Genomic DNA, 22,783 nt, shown 5'->3' on the forward strand with positions numbered 1-22,783 from the left:
GAAGTAGTATGTAGTATGAAGCTTGACCCTCAATAGCATTTTTAAAATGAAACCCATTACTCTACTGAAAATATGGTTGTTTTCCATTCTCCTAGCAAAAACACAGGCCAGAGTGAGACAACAAATTTGGGTCATGTTTCCACTCTGTATATATTCTATCATTTATTAGTCTTTAGTTCCACTCTCAACTTACATAACTCAATTACTTGATTTAATACATATTAATACATTGTATTAATTATGTTGAAACAGATTAAACTTCCCTATACAGTCAATAACAAAGTTACTTCAAAGAGCCTATGAGAATTGTCTAAAATATTTGAGTCCATGGAAGGAAATATCAAACTTTAAAATTATTGATCAATTAAATTTAATTCATGAAATTTACAGATTTAAATAAGATTAAATATTAGAAAGAATCTTATATGGGCCATCATGCCATCCTGCCTATGAATGCCACTGAACACTTAAAAAAAAAAAATGAACATTAATTGTTTGTGGGGTTTTTTTTCAAATTATTGCAGGTAAGTCCTGTTGTACATAGAGTAGTCTTCTTCTGTAAACAACTTTGCCACTGAAAAAATATGTTCTCCTATTTTTAAAATAAGAGGTTATTACAGTGCAGCAGAGAGATTCTGGTCATATGAATCTGTGTTCCTGTAGTGTTATTTAGTAGCTAAATTGATCAGTCATGGACATCGACAACTTGACTCAACTAAGCTGTGCTTCAATATTTTACTTATTAATAAATGCAGACCAAAATAAAATCACAGTTCGAATAACTGTAGTGTTGTTTGCCAGTGGCGTATTCTGGCCTAGGCTATCCAAGCCCAGGCCTAGGGTGACACCCTTCTAATGCATAACGTCACTACTTAATGGGCCGGTTAAAAGTGATATCTACCCAATCAGCCCATTGACACTATAGAGGGCTTTGCCAACTTGGCACAGTCCTCCATGGTTTCCTTCCGCATTTCGTGCTTCCTTTAACAGCAGAGCGCCAGGATATGATATTATAACCCAATAACAAACAGAGGAGACAGCAGCACAGAGGCTGATACGAAAAGCTATTAAACCAGGTATACATTAAAGAGCCATTACATTTTTTTCACCATTAAGAAAACAATTAAGCAAATCTTACTTATATTAAAAGTGAGATATGTATAATTGTTTCATTAATTGTTTAAAAGAAAATTGTGGATCTGATTACATACTGGGGACACGGTCAGCGCCTCTACTGTCAGAGGCTAGCTTTTGCAGAGAAGAGTAGAGAGAAGGGGCAGGTGGAAGTCAAGCTTTGCAGTTGAGTAAAAGTGCTGTTTTCTCTTAAATTCTTAAGGGGTCCATTGTGCAAGCCTTACTTTAAATTAAAAAAACAAGTTTAATTGGACTTAAAAAGTGTCATAGTTGACACATAAACTAACATATAAAATAATAATTGCTTACGGCATGTTGCTGCCATTTTATTTAGTGTATACTCTAGTTTACATGATTTTATTGTGGTTTTGTGGTTGCTTCTGCCTAAATATATGCATCTTATGTGATCAGTTCTGTATATTTACTTATGTTTTGAGTTTTCCTCTTTAACATAGACTAAACCGTTCAGTTATATATATATATATATATATATATATATATATATATATATACATTGAAAATACAACAGCTGTCACATACTTTCCAGCAGTGGAGTATTCAAAAGTTTTAACCCTATGCCATTAATGATTCCTTCGAACAGTGGACCTTTCAAAGACAGCTTAGGACATTATTGTATTATTATTTTGTATTACAAACATACAAAAGACAAACTAATATCTGTACTCATATATAAATTAAGTAGAAAGGGGGTTATTTAAAAATACTACTAAATTTACCTGTCCAGACTATTTCAATGACATATTAACATTATTGGCAATTATTTTGTAAAACCCCATAGAACACACTACAGTAAAACTATGACAAAAGGAAGCTGTAAATCACATCTAGTTAGGAGTGTTTCCCGTTACCTTTCTTTAATATATTCCATATGTCAATATCTCATACTCAGACCCATTAATAATATAAGGTATCATCAAAATTGGTTGTAATTTAAAAAAAAACAGTATAATACAGCATAATACAGCATTTACAATGATTACACGTCTCAAGGGTATTACCATGGGTATTGAGTTCCAGGCCTAGTACAGACAGTAAAACTGGTTATTATTGCATCATTTCAACCAAGAGCAAGAGTTCAACATGTCTGCATCTAAGCCAATAACCCATATAACACTGCTGTTTACATAATATATACATTTTTCAGAAGTCATATATAACCAATCACGACGGCATGAAACATTATGAATAAAGTAGTAGCGTAAGCTCCCATGAACACTGCTACCTGAAGGGAACCAGGGGACTGCCTCACCCCCAGTCCCCTGCTTGGCGTTTACAATGAAAACAATGCTTCATTCATGTGTAGTGAGTTCCGTTGATCAGTCACAGACTGATCAGCAGCCTCAGAAAAGTTAGAAAAATAAATGCCTAAAGCAGCTATCAATGTGTGGAGCAGACAGCATCAACTTTTATTAGAGTTGAATTAGTACAAGCCAATAACTCTATCTTATGCAACTTCATATTACAATCAGGACTACTGCATTGGTTTATTGATGAAATAGTATGTAGTATGAAGCTTGACCACAATAGCATTTTTAAAAAAAAACCCTGCGCCCACATTTGCGAAAATTGAAAGGCTGGCCCCCTCTGGCCTTGGGGGCAAGCAAAGCCCACTGGCCCCCCTATCGGCTCTTGTCTTCTTCCCCTGGTAAATTACATATGAATTGGCACACACATTTACACAAACATTCACCTTTACAAAAACTTACAGTCTCACACACATACACAAAAACACATATACATCAACACTCTCACACAAACACGTGCATACTTTTACCAAACTTTTATCACACTTCTACCACATTACATGACCCTGCTGCATTCCTGCCTCTCCAGGCTGGTCCTAAATTGTTCTTTGTGAAGACCTTTCGGAACAGCCTGGGGACATATGTCATCTGTCCGTGGGCCAGCCCACCCCTGTTGTCCCTGTTTGTGTATTATGTAATTTACCCCTTTATTTTCTGTGTGTCTACCGTGCTGTTTGCTGTTGTGCAGTCAAATGAATGTGCCATGTATTGTGCCGTGTAGATTTAAAAAATGATAGAATAACCTATACGTGTAGGGTATTTCTGTAATCGGGGGGGGACAACTAAATACATTTCCTTTGGATTTGCCCAAATATTGTGCAAAAAAATGCTAACCAATGTGAAAACATTTTTGGGAAAAAAATATAATAATGGACTTGTGGCTAAATGGTTGTAAAAGAAGAGCCTATAGCTCTCAGTGAAATACCCCAGATTGTCTAATCTCCAGAAATATGCACTTTGCGGGTTATTTATTGTTTTATATGTTTGTGATTACCATTAAAATCCCATACACTAACTGTGAAAATAATGAAAAAGATATTTTGAAACAGCAATGCATGCTGTCTAATATGTGCTCTATAATTGCCACAAAGATATAGTAATTCTTACATAAGGTAGTTTCAAACTTAAGAAACATATATTATTCATGACAAAACCCGTACATGTATGAGCTTACAATGCATTCTCCTTAATGGGTTTAATGTATTCGGTCAACTCAGCTACTTTAGTGACAATTATCATATCAAAATATCAATCACTAAATGTTGGCCTACACTTCTAAAAGTGGTGTTGAAAGAAAGTCCTATTTACCCTTGAAAAAATTATGGGGAATCATAGCTAAACAAACATATTGTAAAAACACAAAAAAGCTTTAGGTTTTTGGGTACCCTCAGTAAAGAAGGTGTTAAGAAGAATATATTAAAAAAAGCCACAGGATTTAACCAGCAGCACGCAACAAACTTCTTTCCCCTCTGTATTCCAGCAAGTGACAGTTGCTTTTTAAGACTGGTCAGTGGAATGCTTGTGAGCAACATGATAGTTTTCATTGACATTCAAGGAAATCAAAAATACTCAATTGACTTTGTTTTCTCCTTTATAGATATTTTTAGATAGAATAACCAGCTCATTTGCTGAGATGATTAACCATTTGTTAGTGAACTACAACCCAGCTACAAGCTGATATTAAGTAAATTTTTACAAAGACGGTAAGGAGCTATTAAATAGTTAAGAGAACATCCGTAAAGGTGTATTTTTCATCCATAACTCTTTATTATCAGTAATGCTACCGGGATTTTAAACCGTATTATTTTTTAACTATACATGTTAAGAAGGGCCAAGTGGACGACATAGGAAAGGCACATTCAAGAGACTGTGGTGTTACCTTTTTAACTTACACATGGTTCCACCAGAAGCTAAAACCAATGCATTCATGTACATTTGCTATTTTCTGTGTAATGTCTTGAGATGAGGTACGTCGGAGCATTTCAAATGTTTAATGCATTTCCCAAGTAGGGTGACCACGTGTCCCGGATTGCCCAAGACAGTCCTGCAATGGGACTTTATGTCCTGGGCAGCCTCAATCCAGGACAATGAAAATTCTGAGTTAAGGAGGCCTCAGTCAATCATGAGAAACTTTTCAACACTCCTGATTGAGAGTTCAGAAGCTGAGTCCTTTCTTCACGTCGGGTTTAGTGTAAGCTGCAGCCAGCACCATGTGTGTGTATGTGACTGTGTTTGTCTGTTTTTTGTGACTGTGTGTGTAACGTCTGGTAATAGAGGGGTTAATTATCTGAAACTGCTCATGTCTGTAATGACTGTATGTATATTATAATATAAATATATTATAATCATCAAAATGGTTAGTATAAAATGCATTTTATGTGTATGTGACAGTGTGTATATGTAAATCGGCATGTATCGGAGATATATATATATATAATATAAAATATATTTTATGTGTATGTGACAGTGTGTATATGTGAATCAGTGTGTGTATGTGATATATATATATATATATATATATAATATAAAATGCATTTTTTGTATGTGACATCAACATACATATGTAAATCAGCGTGCATGTGAGATTATAATTTAGTGGCAAATTGTATTGCAGGAAGCCATCTATTGTCTATTGAACATGATCTCAATAACGATACTCTTTGTCAGGGCTTCCCATACACTAACATATATTTCCACACTACGTACGTGTACACACATGTAAACCCCTTTGATGTCATGATGACATCACTAGAATGTCTTCCCTCTGACACCAAAGCACACAGTGTTTATAAAGAGAGACTGTTCTTTTCGCTTTGAGTGCTATCATGCTTGTTCACTTAGCCTCAGCTAGCAGAGAGGAGGCCAGGCTGTCAGTTAACAGGTTTAGCCCTGTTGATGCCCAAATTGCCAGGAAGTGGTAATGTGTCCTCCAGTGTGATGTAATACTATGTGCTTGGGTGTGAATTGCCAGAATTTTGTGAATAAGTGCTACGTCCTCCAGCTTTAAAAGGTTAAAAAAACAAGTTACTCTTACATACATTTCTACATCTAATATTTTTTGCTGGAAATTTATAATAAAATTTATTTTGCAATATAAATTGTCTGTTATACAGTAATAGTGTATAAAAAGGCATTACTGACCTCCATAAATGATCCTGCAATCCCAGCTTGGCATGAGCCATGTTCCTCACCATACTTCTTCTTATACTCTGTTAAGAATTAAAGATAATAGTACAGTTATTTTATTTGTTTTGATGACTCTGGTTGCCTTAGGCCTAACTTGGTTACACACACTACATTTAACTACATGTACCGCCAAACCACAGAAGCATAAGCTTAAGCCAATTTGGGAACCTCGAGAGCCACAAAAATGCAGACCTCAAACATTCTGCACCCACATGTGGTGAAGCTGTAAAAGAACTAAACATACTGTTGAACCTTTTTAAATGTTGTTTTTCTGTGAAACATCACCACTGAACCATATGTTATTTACACTAAGTTATCTATAAACTATACACAATAAACCAGCCAATGAGCCTAATTGGTAATACACTACAGGACTATATGGTGAACACATAACTGGAAGCAGCAATGCCAAACACCATTATGAAGGAGTTAAATGCAAAAAAGGAAAAAAAAATCTGACCAGATACATTACTCTTTAACTTGTATTAAGGAATATAATTAGTGAAACCACACAAAACCTTTTCTTTTAAGTGTCAATCAATGTATGTGTTTTGGAGATATTGTATTTCAAATACACTCAACTCATACCCTTGTTTCCATGCATATGTTATAAGGTTGACATCAGGCCCGGACTGGCCATCGGGCACACCGGGCAAATGCCCGGTGGGCCGGGCCACGGCAGGGCTGCATTGACTTAGGGGCTGATGGAGCTGCAGCTCCAGGCCCCTACCCTACCTACGGCCGCATTAACGCAGGGCATAAGGGGCGCCTGCCCCTTAGGCCCGCCGCAACTGCGACCGGGTCCGCCACTCTAAGGGGCCGGGAAGTCCCCACCAAGGCCGGCCTTACGTGTCTGCGGCCGCACAGGATTTAAATTAAAACATCGGGGGTTTTTTTTACTTTATTTAACATCCTCCATGTTAAATAAAGTTTTTTTTAACTTTATTTAACATGGAGGATGTTAAATAAAGTTGAAAAAAAACCCCGATGTTTTTATTTAAACCCTGTGCGGCCGCAGACCCCTAAGGCCGGCCCCTTAGACCATCACTGGTCTAATGTAAGAGCGGTTAAACAGTTTCCTTAAGGGCTAGAAGAGAACATTCACGGTTTCCTCCAACCCCAGGAAAAGAACATCAGGCCATTGTCTCATCAAGCAGTGGAGGACAGTCTGTCAAAACTGATTTTAAAAGTTTAGTTTTCGTTTGTAATACTAATCATTAATTCATATCATGACATTTTAAAACACTTTATTTTTGCAAGGAGATGGGCTCAGTCAAGTATAAACATACAAAAAGTAATACAATCACATTTAAATGTCAGAGTCCTAAAACTATTTGCAGTGCTAACACAACTGTCCAAAACTGGAAAGGAAAGTGTGCCCATTATTGAAAAAGGAAAGTGAGTCAGTAATAAACAGTACGGGATTTGCCAACTTTCCACTGGCAGTATATTTTATTGTCTCGAGACCTGAAATACAACTGATGCTACAAGAGAGAATTATTGTGCTTTATTCTAACCTCTGGAGAACACAACAGTACTCTGTGAAACCTCACTGGTATCAGATTTAACTAATTACATTTTACCAGACCTATAGGCATGTCAGATTCTTGAGGGTACTAGGTTTTGTTTCACCATATTAGAGCCAGCCCTTCTATACATGTAATGTCCAAATCGAGCACTGTGCACACGAAAGAGGGATGGAGATGAGGCATTGTACCACCGGTAGGACAGTGCACAATGCTGTTTGCATATTGTGAGTGGACCAGAATATTGGTAGGTACAACATGATATGGCTATTTCTCTATAAAACTCTTTTTAAAACATCTTTACTTTACCCAAGGAAACTTACAATTCTATATTTTGTGAACACGCTGTATTCCAAAGTAAGTACTGAACAATTAAAGTGTTTTGGGACAGAGCTTTGAAAGTCAGGTATAAGGTGGCCAGGTTCACGTGGTAAATGGATTGCATGCTAAAAGACTAAGAGACCTCGATATGTATAACAGGGAGGAAAGGAGAGAGAGAAGAGATGTGCTAGAAACATTTAAACATGTAAAGGGATTTTACATAGTACAGGAGGGAAGTTTATTCCAATAGAGGTAAAATGTTAGAACAAGAGGTTATAATCTGAAACTAGGGTATCAGAGGCTAAAGAATTGGGAAGTCTCCCCTCTGAATAGAAGTCTTACTGCCTCACATCTTGATGGCCCAGCCTTGAATATATTCTAGGGAGCTGCTCCCACAGTAGAAAAGCTACTGCTTTGTGGGGTTGTCTTTACACAATGAAAGATTCTTGGTATGTTGTCATTTCTTTTTTTCCTGTATTTTTGTGCCGATGTTGCAACATGAAAACATTTTACTTTAGCTGTTCATTGTTGAGATGAGCACAATAATATCACTACAACTTTTAATAAAGTTTATTCTCCAGAATAAAATAAGCATAATAAAATTTACCTCTGCTTCTATACATATTGAATTAGGCTAAAGTGACAAAAGAGAGCAATTAAATTTATAGGAATGCTCTCATCCTTAGTCCAAAAAAGGTAATCTCTCCTAAAAAGTTGTGCCCAAGTAGCTTAGTATAATTTATTTCTTATTTTCTTGCCCATGTGAGGAAATCTATGATAAAAATGTTAATTTAAGCCTAAAATCTATGTACTACAACACAGGCTAAACATTTTACAACATTTTTTCCTGAGCCTACACACACAGTTTTGTATCAATCCTGCTTTATATAATACATGTGAACTATCTAGGTTTGACCAGTAGTTCCTGGGTGAAGCCCTTCTTCATAGCGGACAGGGTAGTGCCACTTAGTCACATCCACTCCCCACCAAGATTTTGCCTATGTCCAGCCCACCAACGCCTACTTTTTCTTTTTTTTGCTAAAGGCTAACTGGGGTTGGCCCAGCTTTTATGTGTGGCTAGTTTGGTCGCTTGAATATACATAGGCTATCAGTTTGTTTGCATAATAGCCAATCACTGAATATTATTTTGTGTGTCATTATTACCCTATTTGCTCGAGCAAATGCTCTGAAAAACATTCCTCGTCTTATATTCGAGGTTAGCTTATAATAAAACCTCAAATAGAGGTCTGACTACAAGATTAAGATCCAGATCCCCCGCAGCGCTGCAGGGGACCTGGATCCTCCTCTCTGGCAGCGATGCGCACAGGCAAACTCCGCTGCTGCTGGCACTTCTTCTGGGGCTTCTACGATAACATGACCTTCCGGTGCTCCACCATAACAGCAGAGGTTGTCTGTGCGCATCACACAGACCTCCACTGGCTGCCCCAGTAGACACCAGGGAGTCTGAAGCACGGGGTACAAGTCTAGGGATGCACTGGTAAGTTGGGGGAGGGTATAACAGATTTCTGGAGGCAGAGTGGCATATAGGGGGTTAAAAGGCATATCAGGGAGACACCGTAGCATATATGGGTGTATAAGGGATATCTGGGGGCAGAGTGGCAAATAGGGGGTTAAGAGGCATGTCAGGGAGGCAGATTGGCATATAGGCAGGCCCGGACTGGCCATCGGGCACACCGGGCATTTGCCCGGTGGGCCGGGCCGCGGCAGGGCCGGATTGACTTAGGGGCTGATGGAGCTGCAGCTCCAGGCCCCTACCTTAAAATAGGCCCAGTCAGGACCGGACTGACTGGGCCTATACGGCCTTTACGCAGGGCATAAGGGGCACCTGCCCCTTAAGCCCGCCACAACTGCGACCGGGTCCGCCACTCTATGTAACAATCCGACAAGAGACGGGTCCCGTATGCAGAGTGGTGAGCTATCCGGACAAGTAGTTGTAGGCGGAATAGTGGGACAGCAGCGGAACAGTTCAAATAGCAAAAACAGGTCACAGTCCAAGGTCAAGGCAGGCAGCAAACAGGCAAAGTTCAAAAAGCAATCCGAAGTCAATCCAGGCGGCGATCAAAGAGTAGTCAGGAACAAAGCAGGAGTCAAAAAACCAGAATATCAGATATATAGCACACTGAGACAGTGATAACGAATGTACCACACAAGGGCTCAGATTAGAGTGAGCAGTGGGTTTAAATTTGGTGCCAAACAGCTGCAGGCAATAATCAGCCAATCAGATAAAATGCGGGAGGACCCGCCCCCTAGTGTGACGTACGCAGTTGCTGGGTAAGGATTCCTGGCCGCCATGACAGCGTGCACGTGTGTGCACTTCCATAGCACCGAGGACGGCAGCAGAGGAGCTCCCTGGACAGACCCGCCGGCGAAAGGTAACAGAACCCCCTCCGCAAGGGCCGGACTCCGGACGGGCACAACCAGGACGGGAAGGAAAGCGGCGATGGTAACCTTTCACCAGATGTGGGGCATGAAGATCCTTGGCCGACACCCAGGAACGTTCTTCGGGTCCATAACCCTTCCAATGGACCAAATACTGTAAAGAGCCCCTGTGGAAACGGGAGTCCAGTATAGAACGCACCTCATACTCTTCGTGACCATCAACCTGGACCTTATCCGGAACAGGATCCAGAGTGGTGTACCGGTTACAGTGAAGGGGTTTCAGGAGGGAGACATGAAATACCCGGGGTATCCTAAGAGTTGGAGGCAGTTGCAACTCGTAAGCCACTGGGTTGATGCGTCTGAGGATCTTGTAAGGGCCGATGTATCTAGGGGCAAGTTTGGGTGTCGGAACACGTAATTTTATGTTCTTCGTGGATAACCACACACGATCTCCAGGGAGATAGGAGGGTGTTCCCCCTCTTCTTTTGTCTGCGTATTTCTTTTGTTTCTCGGTAGCCAATTTTAGCGATTTCTGAACTGTATTCCAGGTTCTTCTTAATTCTGCCAGTCTGTCATCCAGAGTAGGAATGTTACTGACTTGAAAGGAGTCGGGTAGGAAACGTGGATGTACACCGGAACAACAGAAGAACGGAGAGGTTTTAGTGGATTCATGTGTAGCATTGTTGAAGGCAAATTCTGCCCAGGGAAGAAGTTTGGACCAATTGTCCTGATGGTCTGAAATGTAAAGGCGAAGGTACTGTTCCAGTGATTGGTTGGTCCTCTCTGCTGCCCCATTGGATTGGGGATGGTAGGCAGACGAAAACGATAATTTGATTCCCATCTCAGAGCAGAATGTTCTCCAGAATCTCGACACGAATTGGCTCCCCCTGTCTGAGACTATTTCCTTAGGCAGTCCATGCAATCGGAAGATCTCTCTGATGAAGATGGTAGAAAGTGCTGCTGCTGTAGGTAAAGCAAGAAGCGGAACGAAATGAGCCATTTTTGAGTATCTATCGACCACAACCAGAATAGTAGTATACTTGTTGGAAGGTGGCAAATCTACGATAAAATCCATCGATAAATGAGTCCAAGGTTGTTCGGGTAGAGGAAGTGGTTGTAGCAGACCAGAAGGTAGTGAGCGAGGTGTCTTCACCCTGGCGCAAGCTTGACAGGCTAACACGTATTCCTTGATGTCCTTATTCATGGTAGGCCACCAGTATGATCTTTTGATCAAGGAAATGGTTCGAGAAACACCTGGATGTCCAGTAGGTAAAGTATTATGATGGATTGACATGATGGGAATCCTCTCCCGCATGGGTACAAACAATTTTCCCTGTGGTAGGTCGGAAGATGGTGTTGCATAGCCTTGATTCTGGTTATTAGAGGAGACTCAAGTGTGGTTTTAACCATGGCCAGTATCCTATTCCTTGGAATAATGGGTTCTTTTTCGATCTCCTCCTCCTCCTTGATAGTAGCATGTTGACGAGATAAAGCATCAGCCTTGGTATTTTTGGAGCCGGGTCTGTAAGTAATGACATATTGAAAGCGAGACAAAAAGAGTGCCCAGCGGGCCTGTCGAGGGTTTAAGCGTTTAGCGGTGCTCAGATAGGATAGATTCTTGTGATCAGTAATGATGGTTATCGGAATGGTGGTTCCTTCCAAGAGGTGTCTCCACTCTTCCAACGCAAGAATAATGGCTAGGAGTTCCCGGTTTCCCACATCATAGTTCCTTTCGGATGAACTGAATTTCTTAGAAAAGAAGCCACATGGGTGTAACGGACTGGAATACGTTTTCCTTTGGGAAAGTACAGCTCCCGCTCCACATTCTGAAGCATCGACCTCAAGGGTGAATGGAAGAGACGGGTCAGGGTGAACCAGGACCGGAGCAGAGGTAAATGCCTTTTTGAGTTTCTGAAAGGCTTGGTATGCTTCTTTGGGCCAATTGTGTACGTCGGCTCCCTTCTTCGTAAGGGCTGTGAAAGGAGCTGCGACCCGTGAGAAATTCCGGATAAATCGCCTGTAATAATTTGCAAAACCCAAGAATCGCTGAAGAGGTTTTAAGCCTTCTGGTTTAGGCCAGTGAAGGATGGCGTTCAATTTGGTAGGATCCATCCCAGAAATGCAACTTTGGAAACCTCAAACAGACATTTTTCAAGCTTAGCATAGAGTCCATTCTCCCTTAATCTTTGAAGAACGAGGGTAGTATGCCGGCGATGGGTATGGAGATCAGGTGAATATATCAGGATATCGTCAAGATATACTATGACGAATTGGGAGAGGTAGTCTCTGAGGCAATCATTAATAAAGTCTTGGAAGACCGCTGGGGCATTGCAGAGCCCAAATGGCATGACCAGGTATTCATAGTGACCTGACCTGGTATTGAAGGCGGTCTTCCACTCATGTCCTTCACGAATCCGTACAAGGTTATAGGCCCCTCTGAGATCGAGCTTTGTGAAGATTTTAGCCCCCTTTAGTCGGTCAAATAATTCAGGAATCAGAGGTATGGGATACTTGTTCTTTATTGTTATCTGGTTCAAACCACGGTAATCAATACATGGTCTTAAATCCCCCTCTTTCTTTTTGACAAAGAAGAATCCCCCTCCTGCCGGAGAGGTGGACCTTCTGATGAAGCCTTTCTCCAAATTCCCCTTGATGTAGGCTTCCATGGCCTCATTCTCTGGTTTCGAAAGAGGGTACACCCTGCCCCTAGGAGGTGTGGTTCCAGGTAATAAGTCGATCGGGCATTCGTAGGGACGATGGGGTGGAAGGCGATCCGCTTCCTTCTTACTAAACACATCCGCAAATGCTTGATATGGTTTCGGAATTCTGGTGGAGAGAGGAGACATAGTGACACTGTGTACGGGCGTGATTTTACAAAGACAGCAATTTTTACAGTCCTCACCCCAAGACACGATTTGAGCAGTTCTCCAGTCTATCACCGGATTGTGTTTCTGGAGCCAAGGAAATCCGATCACAACAGGACAGGAAGGAGATGTGATTATGTTGAAGTTCAAGACTTCTTGATGCAGTGCTCCTACTTGAAAGGTAACGGCCTCTGTCTCATGTGTAACTGTGGAAGGGCTTAGAGGTCTGCCATCAATTGCCTCCAATGTCAATGGTGTATGTTTCTTGACCTGAGGTATGTCATACCGGGTGACAAACTTGGAATCGATGAAATTACCGGCAGCACCGGAATCGATGAGTACCTCGACGTTAACCCTGGTGTTTTCCCAACATAACGAGGCAGGAACAGTCATGCGTTTGATCTGGTGCTCAGGGGAGATACAAAGAACACCCAGAGTAGGTCCCCTGATCCTACCTAGGTGCGGGCGTTTCCCGGCTTGTTCGGGCAATACCTAGCGAAATGTCCCCTACCTCCGCAGTACAAACAGAGGCCTTCACTACGGCGGTGAGACTTTTCTTGCTCAGTTAAGGAGGTAGCACCCAATTGCATAAGTTCCTCCGGATCTAGGCTCTGGGGTGTAGAGTTGGAGAATCGGGGAGCTAGCCGTATAGGGGGTTTCCTTTGTTTCTCCTTTTGTGATTGTCGCTGTCTGAGGCGGAGATCTATGCGTGATATGAATAATATTAGATCCTCTAGGTCCTCAGGCATTTCTCTGGCTGCTAATTCATCTTTTAACTTATCAGATAGGCCATGCATGAATGCAGCCACTAGGGCTTCGTTGTTCCAACCAAGTTCAGCTGCTATCGTTCTGAATTCTATGGCATAGTCCGATAAGGAACGGGAGCCTTGTTGGAGGGACATGAGCGATGCAGAAGCTGTAGCCTCACGGCCCGGCATGTCGAAGATTCTTTGCATGGTAGCCACAAAGTCACGGTAGTCATTGATTAAAGGCGACTCTTTTTGCCAAAGAGGTGAAGCCCAGGCTAGGGCTCGGTCTGTTAGGAGTGAAATCATATAGCCGACGCGGGCTCGGTCAGACGGGAACATAGAAGGCATCAGCTCAAACTGGATCGCACATTGATTGAGGAAACCTCTACAGGTGGTGGGATCCCCTCCATAACGGGGTGGAGATGGTAGGCGTAACGGTATAGTCGCAGCGGGCGGTGTGGTAACTTGGGGGTTAACAGGAGGTGCAGCGGTACCTGACACTGGATCAGTGCGTGTGAGGAGAGTCTGCAGGGCTTGCGCCAATTGATCCATACGATGATCCAGTCCTTGCATTCTTGCCTCCTGTGACCGAAACAGCTGATCCATTTCTGCGGGATCCATTAAATGGCCCTTGTGTACTGTAACAATCCGACAAGAGACGGGTCCCGTATGCAGAGTGGTGAGCTATCCGGACAAGTAGTTGTAGGCGGAATAGTGGGACAGCAGCGGAACAGTTCAAATAGCAAACACAGGTCACAGTCCAAGGTCAAGGCAGGCAGCAAACAGGCAAAGTTCAAAAAGCAATCCGAAGTCAATCCAGGCGGCGATCAAAGAGTAGTCAGGAACAAAGCAGGAGTCAGAAAACCAGAATATCAGATATATAGCACACTGAGACAGTGATAACGAATGTACCACACAAGGGCTCAGATTAGAGTGAGCAGTGGGTTTAAATTTGGTGCCAAACAGCTGCAGGCAATAATCAGCCAATCAGATAAAAAGCGGGAGGACCCGCCCCCTAGTGTGACGTACGCAGTTGCTGGGTAAGGATTCCTGGCCGCCATGACAGCGTGCACGTGTGTGCACTTCCATAGCACCTGTCCAGGAGCTCCCTGGACAGACCCGCCGGCGAAAGGTAACACTCTAAGGGGCCGGGAAGCCCCCACCAGGGCCGGCCTTACCGGTGTGCGGCCGCACAGGGTTTAAATTAAAACATCGGGGGGGGTTTGATGTTTTTTTTTTTTTACTTTATTTAACATCCTCCATGTTAAATAAAGTTTTTGTTAACTTTATTTAACATGGAGGATGTTACATAAAGTTAAAAAAAAAAACCCCGATGTTTTAATTTAAGCCCTGTGCGGCCGCAGACCCCTAAGGTCGGCCCTGGTGGGTGCTTCCCGGCCCCTTAGAGTGGCGGACCCGGTCGCAGTTGCGGCGGGTCTAAGGGGCCCTGAGTTAATGTGGCCGTAGAGGCCGCATAGGCCTAGTCAGTCCAGTCCCTACTGGGCCTATTTTAAGGTAGAGGCCTGGAGCTGCAGCTCCATCAGCCCCTAAGTCAATCCGGCCCTGCTGCGGACCCGGTCGCAGTTGCTGCTTGCTCCGGCAACAAGGTAAGTAGGGTGAGGGAGGGGGTTAGATAGTGAGAAATGGGGAGAGAGGATAGATAGTGAGAGGGGGTACATATTGAGAAGTGAGGAAGGGGGTACATAGTGAAAACGGGGAACATAGTGAGAAGGGGCAGATAAGATGGGGAGAGGGGGTAGTGTGAATGCGTATGAGAATAAATGAATAAATGTGTGGATGAATTGTGTGAATGCGTATGACAATTAATGAATTCATGTGTGGATGAATTGCTTGAATGATTTGTGAGACTGCATTAATGAATGTGTTAATGATTTGTGTGAATGAGTGAGTAAATGCAAAGATGGTACATGAAGGGTGGGCTTTAACAACAAATAAATAATGAAATAAAAATGGGCTGCTCAGGCTTAAATGCCTAGGCCTATTTTTTGTCCCAGGCCGGGCCTGCATATAGGTGGTTAAAAGGCATATCTGGGGCAGAGTGGCAAATAGGGGGTTTAAAGGCATATCTGGGAGGCAGAGTGACATATCAGGGAGGCAGAGTGGTATATAGGGGGTATAAGGCATTTCTGGGGGGGCAGATGTGCATAACTGGATGCAGAGTGTCAAATAAAATGAAATAAAAAAATGTTTATATATGCAGTATAACCACCCTTAATATATATATATATCACACATGGAAAGCGGGATAGACACTGGAGATAAAGAAAGCCTACTTACCCTCATAACAAGGCATTAATTTTCTCCCATTGGCCTGCAAGTTAGGCGGCAGAATAACACAAAATCCATGAGGAAGTATGTATTCTGATTCATAGTAGATATTTTTCCACCGGTGTGCACATGCCTAAAGAAATACCACAGAGATGCCTGTTATAGCAGAGGAGATAATTTCTTGCAAAAACACACACTGTTTCCTGTATGCTAATAGTAGCTCCAACATCAGGAAGAACAGCTGTTACTCAGGTTTACCAGCTACTATTAAAAAATAACAGCCTACTAAAAAACCTTACAGTTTTGTACAATATAGCCTATCAATTATTCTAAATGTGTAGTGTATTATTTCACGTTTCATGTGTATTCTTCAAATGTATATGTATAAAATGTATAAAAATGTAAAAATGATCAGGTTTACTAATTAGACGATTAGTTTGTCACTTTGTGCTTTAAATATGAGCTATTTTAAGGGTTGACTATGACTGCATAAATGTCCAGTTATATATTGTCTGCTTTATTATACACCAAAAATTACAGACTTAATCCCATGTGTTGCAGTTGTTATCTGATAGCAGCCAATCACAAATAATATATTTAATAGGCACCAAAATCAATTTTTTTTGAATCTAAAGATAAAATGGCAATCTTACTTTTAGCAGTCTTATTACATGGACACGAGAGCCAGTCCTTCAAGGTATCCAAAAAAGCCAAACTCTGTGTCTATTTTACTTTCCCTCTCTGCCAGGTATATATTTAAGATGTTGGCAAATCTGTTTATATATACATACATACTTTGTGCGTGAAATACAAAATAGAAGAGAAAGGAAAACAAGACAGACAATTGCTTTTATAACTAAATCACAAATAAACTGAAAATGGCTGAATCATAAGTAACATTTTCAAGCTATAAAAATAACACAACCACATTTTAAAGTTAAACACAATTTCTAGTCCGGTGTTCCACTACAAATTACAGACTTTCCTCAGCTGATTTCCTTACCCGTATTAACATAAACCACCTTAGTAATTATGGATTTAGCACACCCTTAACGAAAACACGAAGGAAAACCCAAGTAGTTATACAAACACATGGAGCTGAACAGACATCTTTTCCTTAGCATGAAAATTGTAAACTATTAGTATTTTATGCTTACATAAGATCAGTCATTTCTAATCAGGGAATCTTATTGCAATGTACTACAAAACTTTCAATAGTGGTTTATAGGGCCATCTGGCTGAAAATGCTTGATGACTAGTATTGTGCTATTTTTAACTATTCTGTTAGTCAATGATGTATATTTGATAGCAGTAAGTAGTATTCTGCTGGCCTTTGACAGACTACGATCAGGATTAAATCACCTGTAGGGTTACTACATACCATATGTAACATACCGTATTTGCTCGATTATAAGACAAGGTTTTTTTCAGAGCAAATGCTCTGAAAAATACCCCACGTCTTCTAATCGGGGTCGTCTTATAATCAGACCTCAAATAGAGGTCTGACTATGAGACTAAGATCCAGATCCCCCGCACTGCTGCAGGGGACCTGGATCCTTCTGCCCCCCCCCCATTTAACACCCCCCCACCCCACACACACACTTACCGGTGCTTCCAATTTCCTGCTGTATTGCCGGGGCAGCGGGTTGACGTCTACGCGATCCGCGTAGCCAACTTACGCTGCAGCCGGAAGGAGGCGTGGCTAGCAGCGGGGGTTGTCTGTGTCCATCGCGCAGACCTTCCCCGACTGTCAGAGATCAGAGTTCCCCGCACCAGTGCCGCACTGGTGCGGGGAACTCTGATCTCTGACAGCCGGGGAAGGTCTGCACGATGGACGCAGACAAACCCCCGCTGCCAACTCCACCTACTTCCGGCTGCAGCGAATCGCGTAGACGTCAACCCGCTGCCCCGGCAATACAACAGGAAATTGGAAGCACCGGTAAGTGTGTGTGTGTGTGTTTGTGTGTGGGGTGGGGGGGTGTTAAATGGGGGCATGGGGCATTTCTGGAGGCAGAGTGCTCTGTGAAATGCCTTTTAACCCCCTTAATGCCACTCTGCCTCCTGAAATGCCTTATACCTCCCTATATGCCACTCTGCCCCATAATATGCCTTTTAACCCCCTAAATGCCAGAGTGGCATATAGGGGTATAAGGCATTTCTGGAGGCAGAGTGGCACATAGGGGGTTAAAAGGCATATCATGGGGCACAGTGGCATATAGAGGGTTAAAAGACATATCATGGGCCACAGTGCCATATTGAAGTGGCAAGCCTGGGGGCAGATGTGCGTAACTGGGGGGCAGGTTGGAAAATACAAGGAAATAAAAACAAAAAAATATTTTTCTCAATCATAGCTTTTATTAAAAAATGTAATAGTTTACATGAATTAACATTTACTGGTAAAACTTTTTTCCTATAGGGTCGTCTTATATTCAGGCTTTTTCTTTTTTTCCTAAATTAATATTCAGATTTTGGGGGGTCGTCTTATAATCAGGGTCGTCTTATAATCGAGCAAATGCGGTATATACCATGGTTGAGAACTGAATATGTTAATATTTATTCCAAAATGATCTAACATCTGAGGGTGCCCATTTAAGGCTTCTTGTGGATTTAGTAACCAGAAACTAAACGAGAACGTGTGAAGGTCCCAATTGAATGAATGACCGACCCTCAAGAAATTCAATACGACTATATAACATGAGGAAATGATTATGTAAACACAGCGCTGATTGCAGGCTAGCATAGGTTAAAGGAGACTCTCCTGTTTTCCATGCAGCAGAAAATGAGGCTTGAGGAACGCTGGTAGCAAACCTCTGTTTGCGTGGGATGGTGGGTGTTACTTTCTCTGCTATAGTCCAAGAACTACTGTTTGCAAGGCTGACCATATCAGCTGTTTAGTGCCAGGACACATATAAATGTTATACTTTGTTACTGCTGTATGTGAGATGTGTAACTAAGTATTGATTGCTTTATGTGACTTTATACGTCCAGCATACTGGATAGCAATTCACATGGCCTGGTTAGCAAGAATGAATAGAGAGGACTATATATATATACATATATATATATATATATATATATATATATATATATATATATATATATATATATATATATATATAGGGCCTTCAATCAACAGTATACAGAAGATACATGTTTTTCTTGCAACTTCAAAACTGCTCAAATTACTGAAAATAACACAAATGATCTACCTTTAAAACACATTTAGAATTAGTAATATTGAGCATTGGAAACTGACGAATGCCCGAACGGTTCTGAGAATCATTTTTTGAAGGCACATTACAGGCACCATGTGCACAGTAATGCATATCATAGCTTCGAATGCATGAAGGGATTCTACACATAACAATTTGGGTAGCAAACCTTTCCACTAATGTTTAGACAGGCAAGACTTAACGTACAAGCTGTTCACTGTTTCCAAAACATAAGTCATGCAGATTTTTGTATACATAATGTATACATAGCACATACGATCAGACTTTCCAGACAGGAAACTGGATGTGAAGACTGACCAGGAAGGAAGCATGTTGAGAAACAAAGACAATATTGTGTGTATAAACTACAGATGGGTCAACTGAAAAAAATATGGTGGCTTATAAACTGGGTGTGGACATTATGTTTAATTAACCCCTTGCAAGGAACTACATAAAATTGTATATATCTATATATATATAGTTTTGCATCTGGAGAATAAGGGTGTGAGTAAGTGTGAGTGAATGTGGGGATGTCCAGCATCGTTTTCTGGGCTTCATACGAATCGCTGAATTTACCAAAATTTGTACGAATCCCAATGCACAAGTTTATCACATATGGATAAGGTATCCGGTGAAAGCATTTGAATACGAAAACAGCACCATCAAAGATTCAAAGCTGGAAAAGACACACAACAAAAAAACAAAAAAAAAGTCTAGCATCCTGTGTTATTATTATTATTATTAATAATAATATTTCTATAGCTTCAACAACTTAAGTAGCACTTCTTAAAATACATATATTTAAAAGGAGTAGACAGACTAGGGCAAACCGATACATTAGATAAAAAGGGCCCTGCTTGCAAGCTTACAAACTGGAGGTTACAATAGCACTTTCATCAAATATATATGCAGGGACTGTTTAATGGCTCTCTCATTTCTGATTAATATGATTTCCCTCTATGGGGCAGTTAACTTTTTACTCTGGTGTTTACATTGAACCAACTCACACAAACACTTTGTAGAAATATAATACTAATGTTTAAAAAAGCAGACATTTTATGCAATATACTCTCAACAATTCTACTTATTTCTGACTTTGCATTTGTCTGTTCCTGAAATCTCTTCTAGATCTGCACAGTTTCCCTCGAGAGCCCTGGTTTGTGGTTTTCCAATTAAACACTGTGTTGTAGAATTACAACCAGAATGTGGGTTGAAGGTTCTTCCAGTGGATCATCATTAGGCCACACCAGCAATGCCGGTTTCTATGATAATTTTAAGATAATTGTGTGTGTACTTTAAGCAGCTATGAAGGTTCTGAGCCTAGTGGGATGAAAATATATTTTTACTGTAAGGTTTATATAGTTTAGGTGTAATCAAGTAAGTAATTATCTGTATTACAAATCAGCCAATTAGTCAGAAGACTCTTCTTATCCCTATGTTACAACAAAACTGTACCCCTTATTAATATAATTCTATAAAGACTAACAAGATTGTAGACGCAACATCAAAATATCTTTACTTAAAATACTTTTAATTTTCTATAGGTTTTGACCCCCCTTTAAATTATACTTTTTTTTTCAAAGTCTCTCTAAACAGATGGTTCCAATCACAGGGTTTTTTTCTAATTCTGTAACGATGCATCTCTTTCCCAAAGTTACAACATGGGTGTGCTGATATCAACCATGAATGGTTCCCTATTCCCATAAAAAAACCCCAAAATCTAACAAAATTCCTATTAGCATTTATTCTTCATATTCCTAGTGCCACAAAGGTGTGAAATCTTAACATATGCTAATTTGCTCTTATCTGCCACTGTTGCATGTTTAGCGGCAGAAGAATATCATTGTATATTGATTTATAGGGTCCATAATTACCACTGTCTAGACAAAAACATCTGCTACACACAAGGTAGAAGATTGTGATTCCTGACCTATGTTAAATACTTAGAATAGTCTTACACGTGCACACACATGCCATCTTTGTTGTCTACAAAACAATTGCTAAACAATAGAGTAATACAAGAGGCAAGGATATAGATCTTATATAATCAATATGAATTAGATTGTAAGCTTGCAAGCAGGACCTTGTTTTCCTAATTTATCAGTTTGTCTTAGTCTGCCAATTCTAGTTTTGTCACACCTTTTGAATGCATGCACTATAAGAAGTACTGTATACATTGCTAATGCTATATAAATAAAATATAATCATAATAATATGAATTATATAAAGCACAGCTCCAAGACCAGTTTTAAACAAAATAAACATAGTTATCATGCATATGTATTAACACGTTTGTTTTAAGATAGTCTCAAATCATTTAATCTTTATTTTAGTAGCCACTATTAAAGTTATTTATACCACTGCAGTTTTGTTTGGATAGGATAAATGGTCTGTTGCCTAGCAGAACAAGGTGAGACCTCACTCTACACCAGAACAACTAAAATTAATTTGGAGAATTGTTAAGAAATAACAATTGTGATTTTTCATATATACTTTAGTTGTGTTTTATAATTACGGCATTTGTTCTAAGGCATATGAACATTTTTTCTTAAAATGACAAAAACTACAACATAAAGCTTATGCATAGATCATGGTGGTAATGGCCAAATATGTATGAAATTGTTATATATGCTGTTAAGTAGAATAACAATTTCTGTCTGAGTTAGAAGCATGGATCTTATTGCATTGGTTTATTAACAGTCGACTCAAACCTCTGCGCAGAGACCTGCAGAAATTGAGATTCCCCTGCACAAAAGTATCGTATTTGCTCGATTATAAGACGACCCTGATTATAAGACGACCCCCCAAATCTGAATATTAATTTAGGGAAAAAAGAAAAAGCCTGAATATAAGACGACCCTATAGGAAAAAAGTTTTACCAGTAAATGTTAATTCATGTAAACTAATTTTTAATAAAAGCTATGATTGAAAAAAATATTTTGGTTTTATTTCCTTCTATTTTCCAACCTGCCCCCCCAGTTATGCCCCAGAAATGCCTTATACCCCCTGTGACAGAATGACCTGTCATACAAGGCCCCAAGGTAGTCAGAGATGGCTCCAGCCTGGCTACCAAACAGGCAGGAACTCCATTGTGTTGACTAATCCCATTAACAGGATAGCTGCCAGGGGGATATTCAGTAGCTAAAGAGGATTAAAGGTTGGGTTGTCTACATGTACCTGTTTATCAATGTTGATTTATGTTAATGAAGTTCTGTGGCTATATGAGTCCATGTTTTACAACAATAAACTGTTCATTCCTGCTGTACTCAGTTCAAGGTTGTATGTCTACTTATTGGGTACACATAGCAGGGTTCCAAGGTGCGCATGCTGACTGGTGCTGGAAGTGATTCCGGGGACAACAGGAGGATACATGTGGGTGATCTCTGGGAGTTACTACAGCTCTTTTGGTGAACCCGTTACACCCCTATATGCCACTGTGCCCCATGATATGCCTTTTAACCCTCTAAATGCCACTGTGCCCCATGATATGCCTTTTAACCCTATATGCCACTGTGCCCCATGATATGCATTTTGACCCCCTATGTGCCACTCTGCCTCCAGAAATTCCTTATACCCCTATATGCCACTCTGGCATTAAGGGGGTTAAAAGGCATATTATGGGGCAGAGTGGCATATCCCTATATATTCGCGTAGAGTTCTACACGCTGCCCGGACTAAGGACCGGGGACTCAGATGCAGGGGACCTGGATCCTCATGTGTTATGCCCCCCCCCCTCCAAATTACCGGTGCTTCTGAGTCCCCGGGCCATAGTCCGGT

At 40.8% G+C, this 22,783-nt stretch overlaps 1 protein-coding gene across 1 annotated transcript in view; it reads right to left on the reverse strand.

Moving 5' to 3' along the window:
- Positions 1-22,783, reverse strand: part of ITGA9 (integrin subunit alpha 9) — a 190,181-nt gene that overhangs the window by 144,751 nt on the left and 22,647 nt on the right. Inside the window, exons 4-5 of the mRNA XM_053466129.1 lie at positions 15,804-15,927; positions 5,601-5,668 (exon numbers count right to left, since the gene is read on the reverse strand). Coding sequence (XP_053322104.1) covers positions 5,601-5,668; positions 15,804-15,927 — 192 coding nt within the window. The remainder of the gene's footprint in view (positions 1-5,600; positions 5,669-15,803; positions 15,928-22,783) is intronic.

Source organism: Spea bombifrons, chromosome 5 (assembly GCF_027358695.1).
Source record: "Spea bombifrons isolate aSpeBom1 chromosome 5, aSpeBom1.2.pri, whole genome shotgun sequence".
Lineage (NCBI taxonomy): Eukaryota > Metazoa > Chordata > Amphibia > Anura > Pelobatidae > Spea > Spea bombifrons.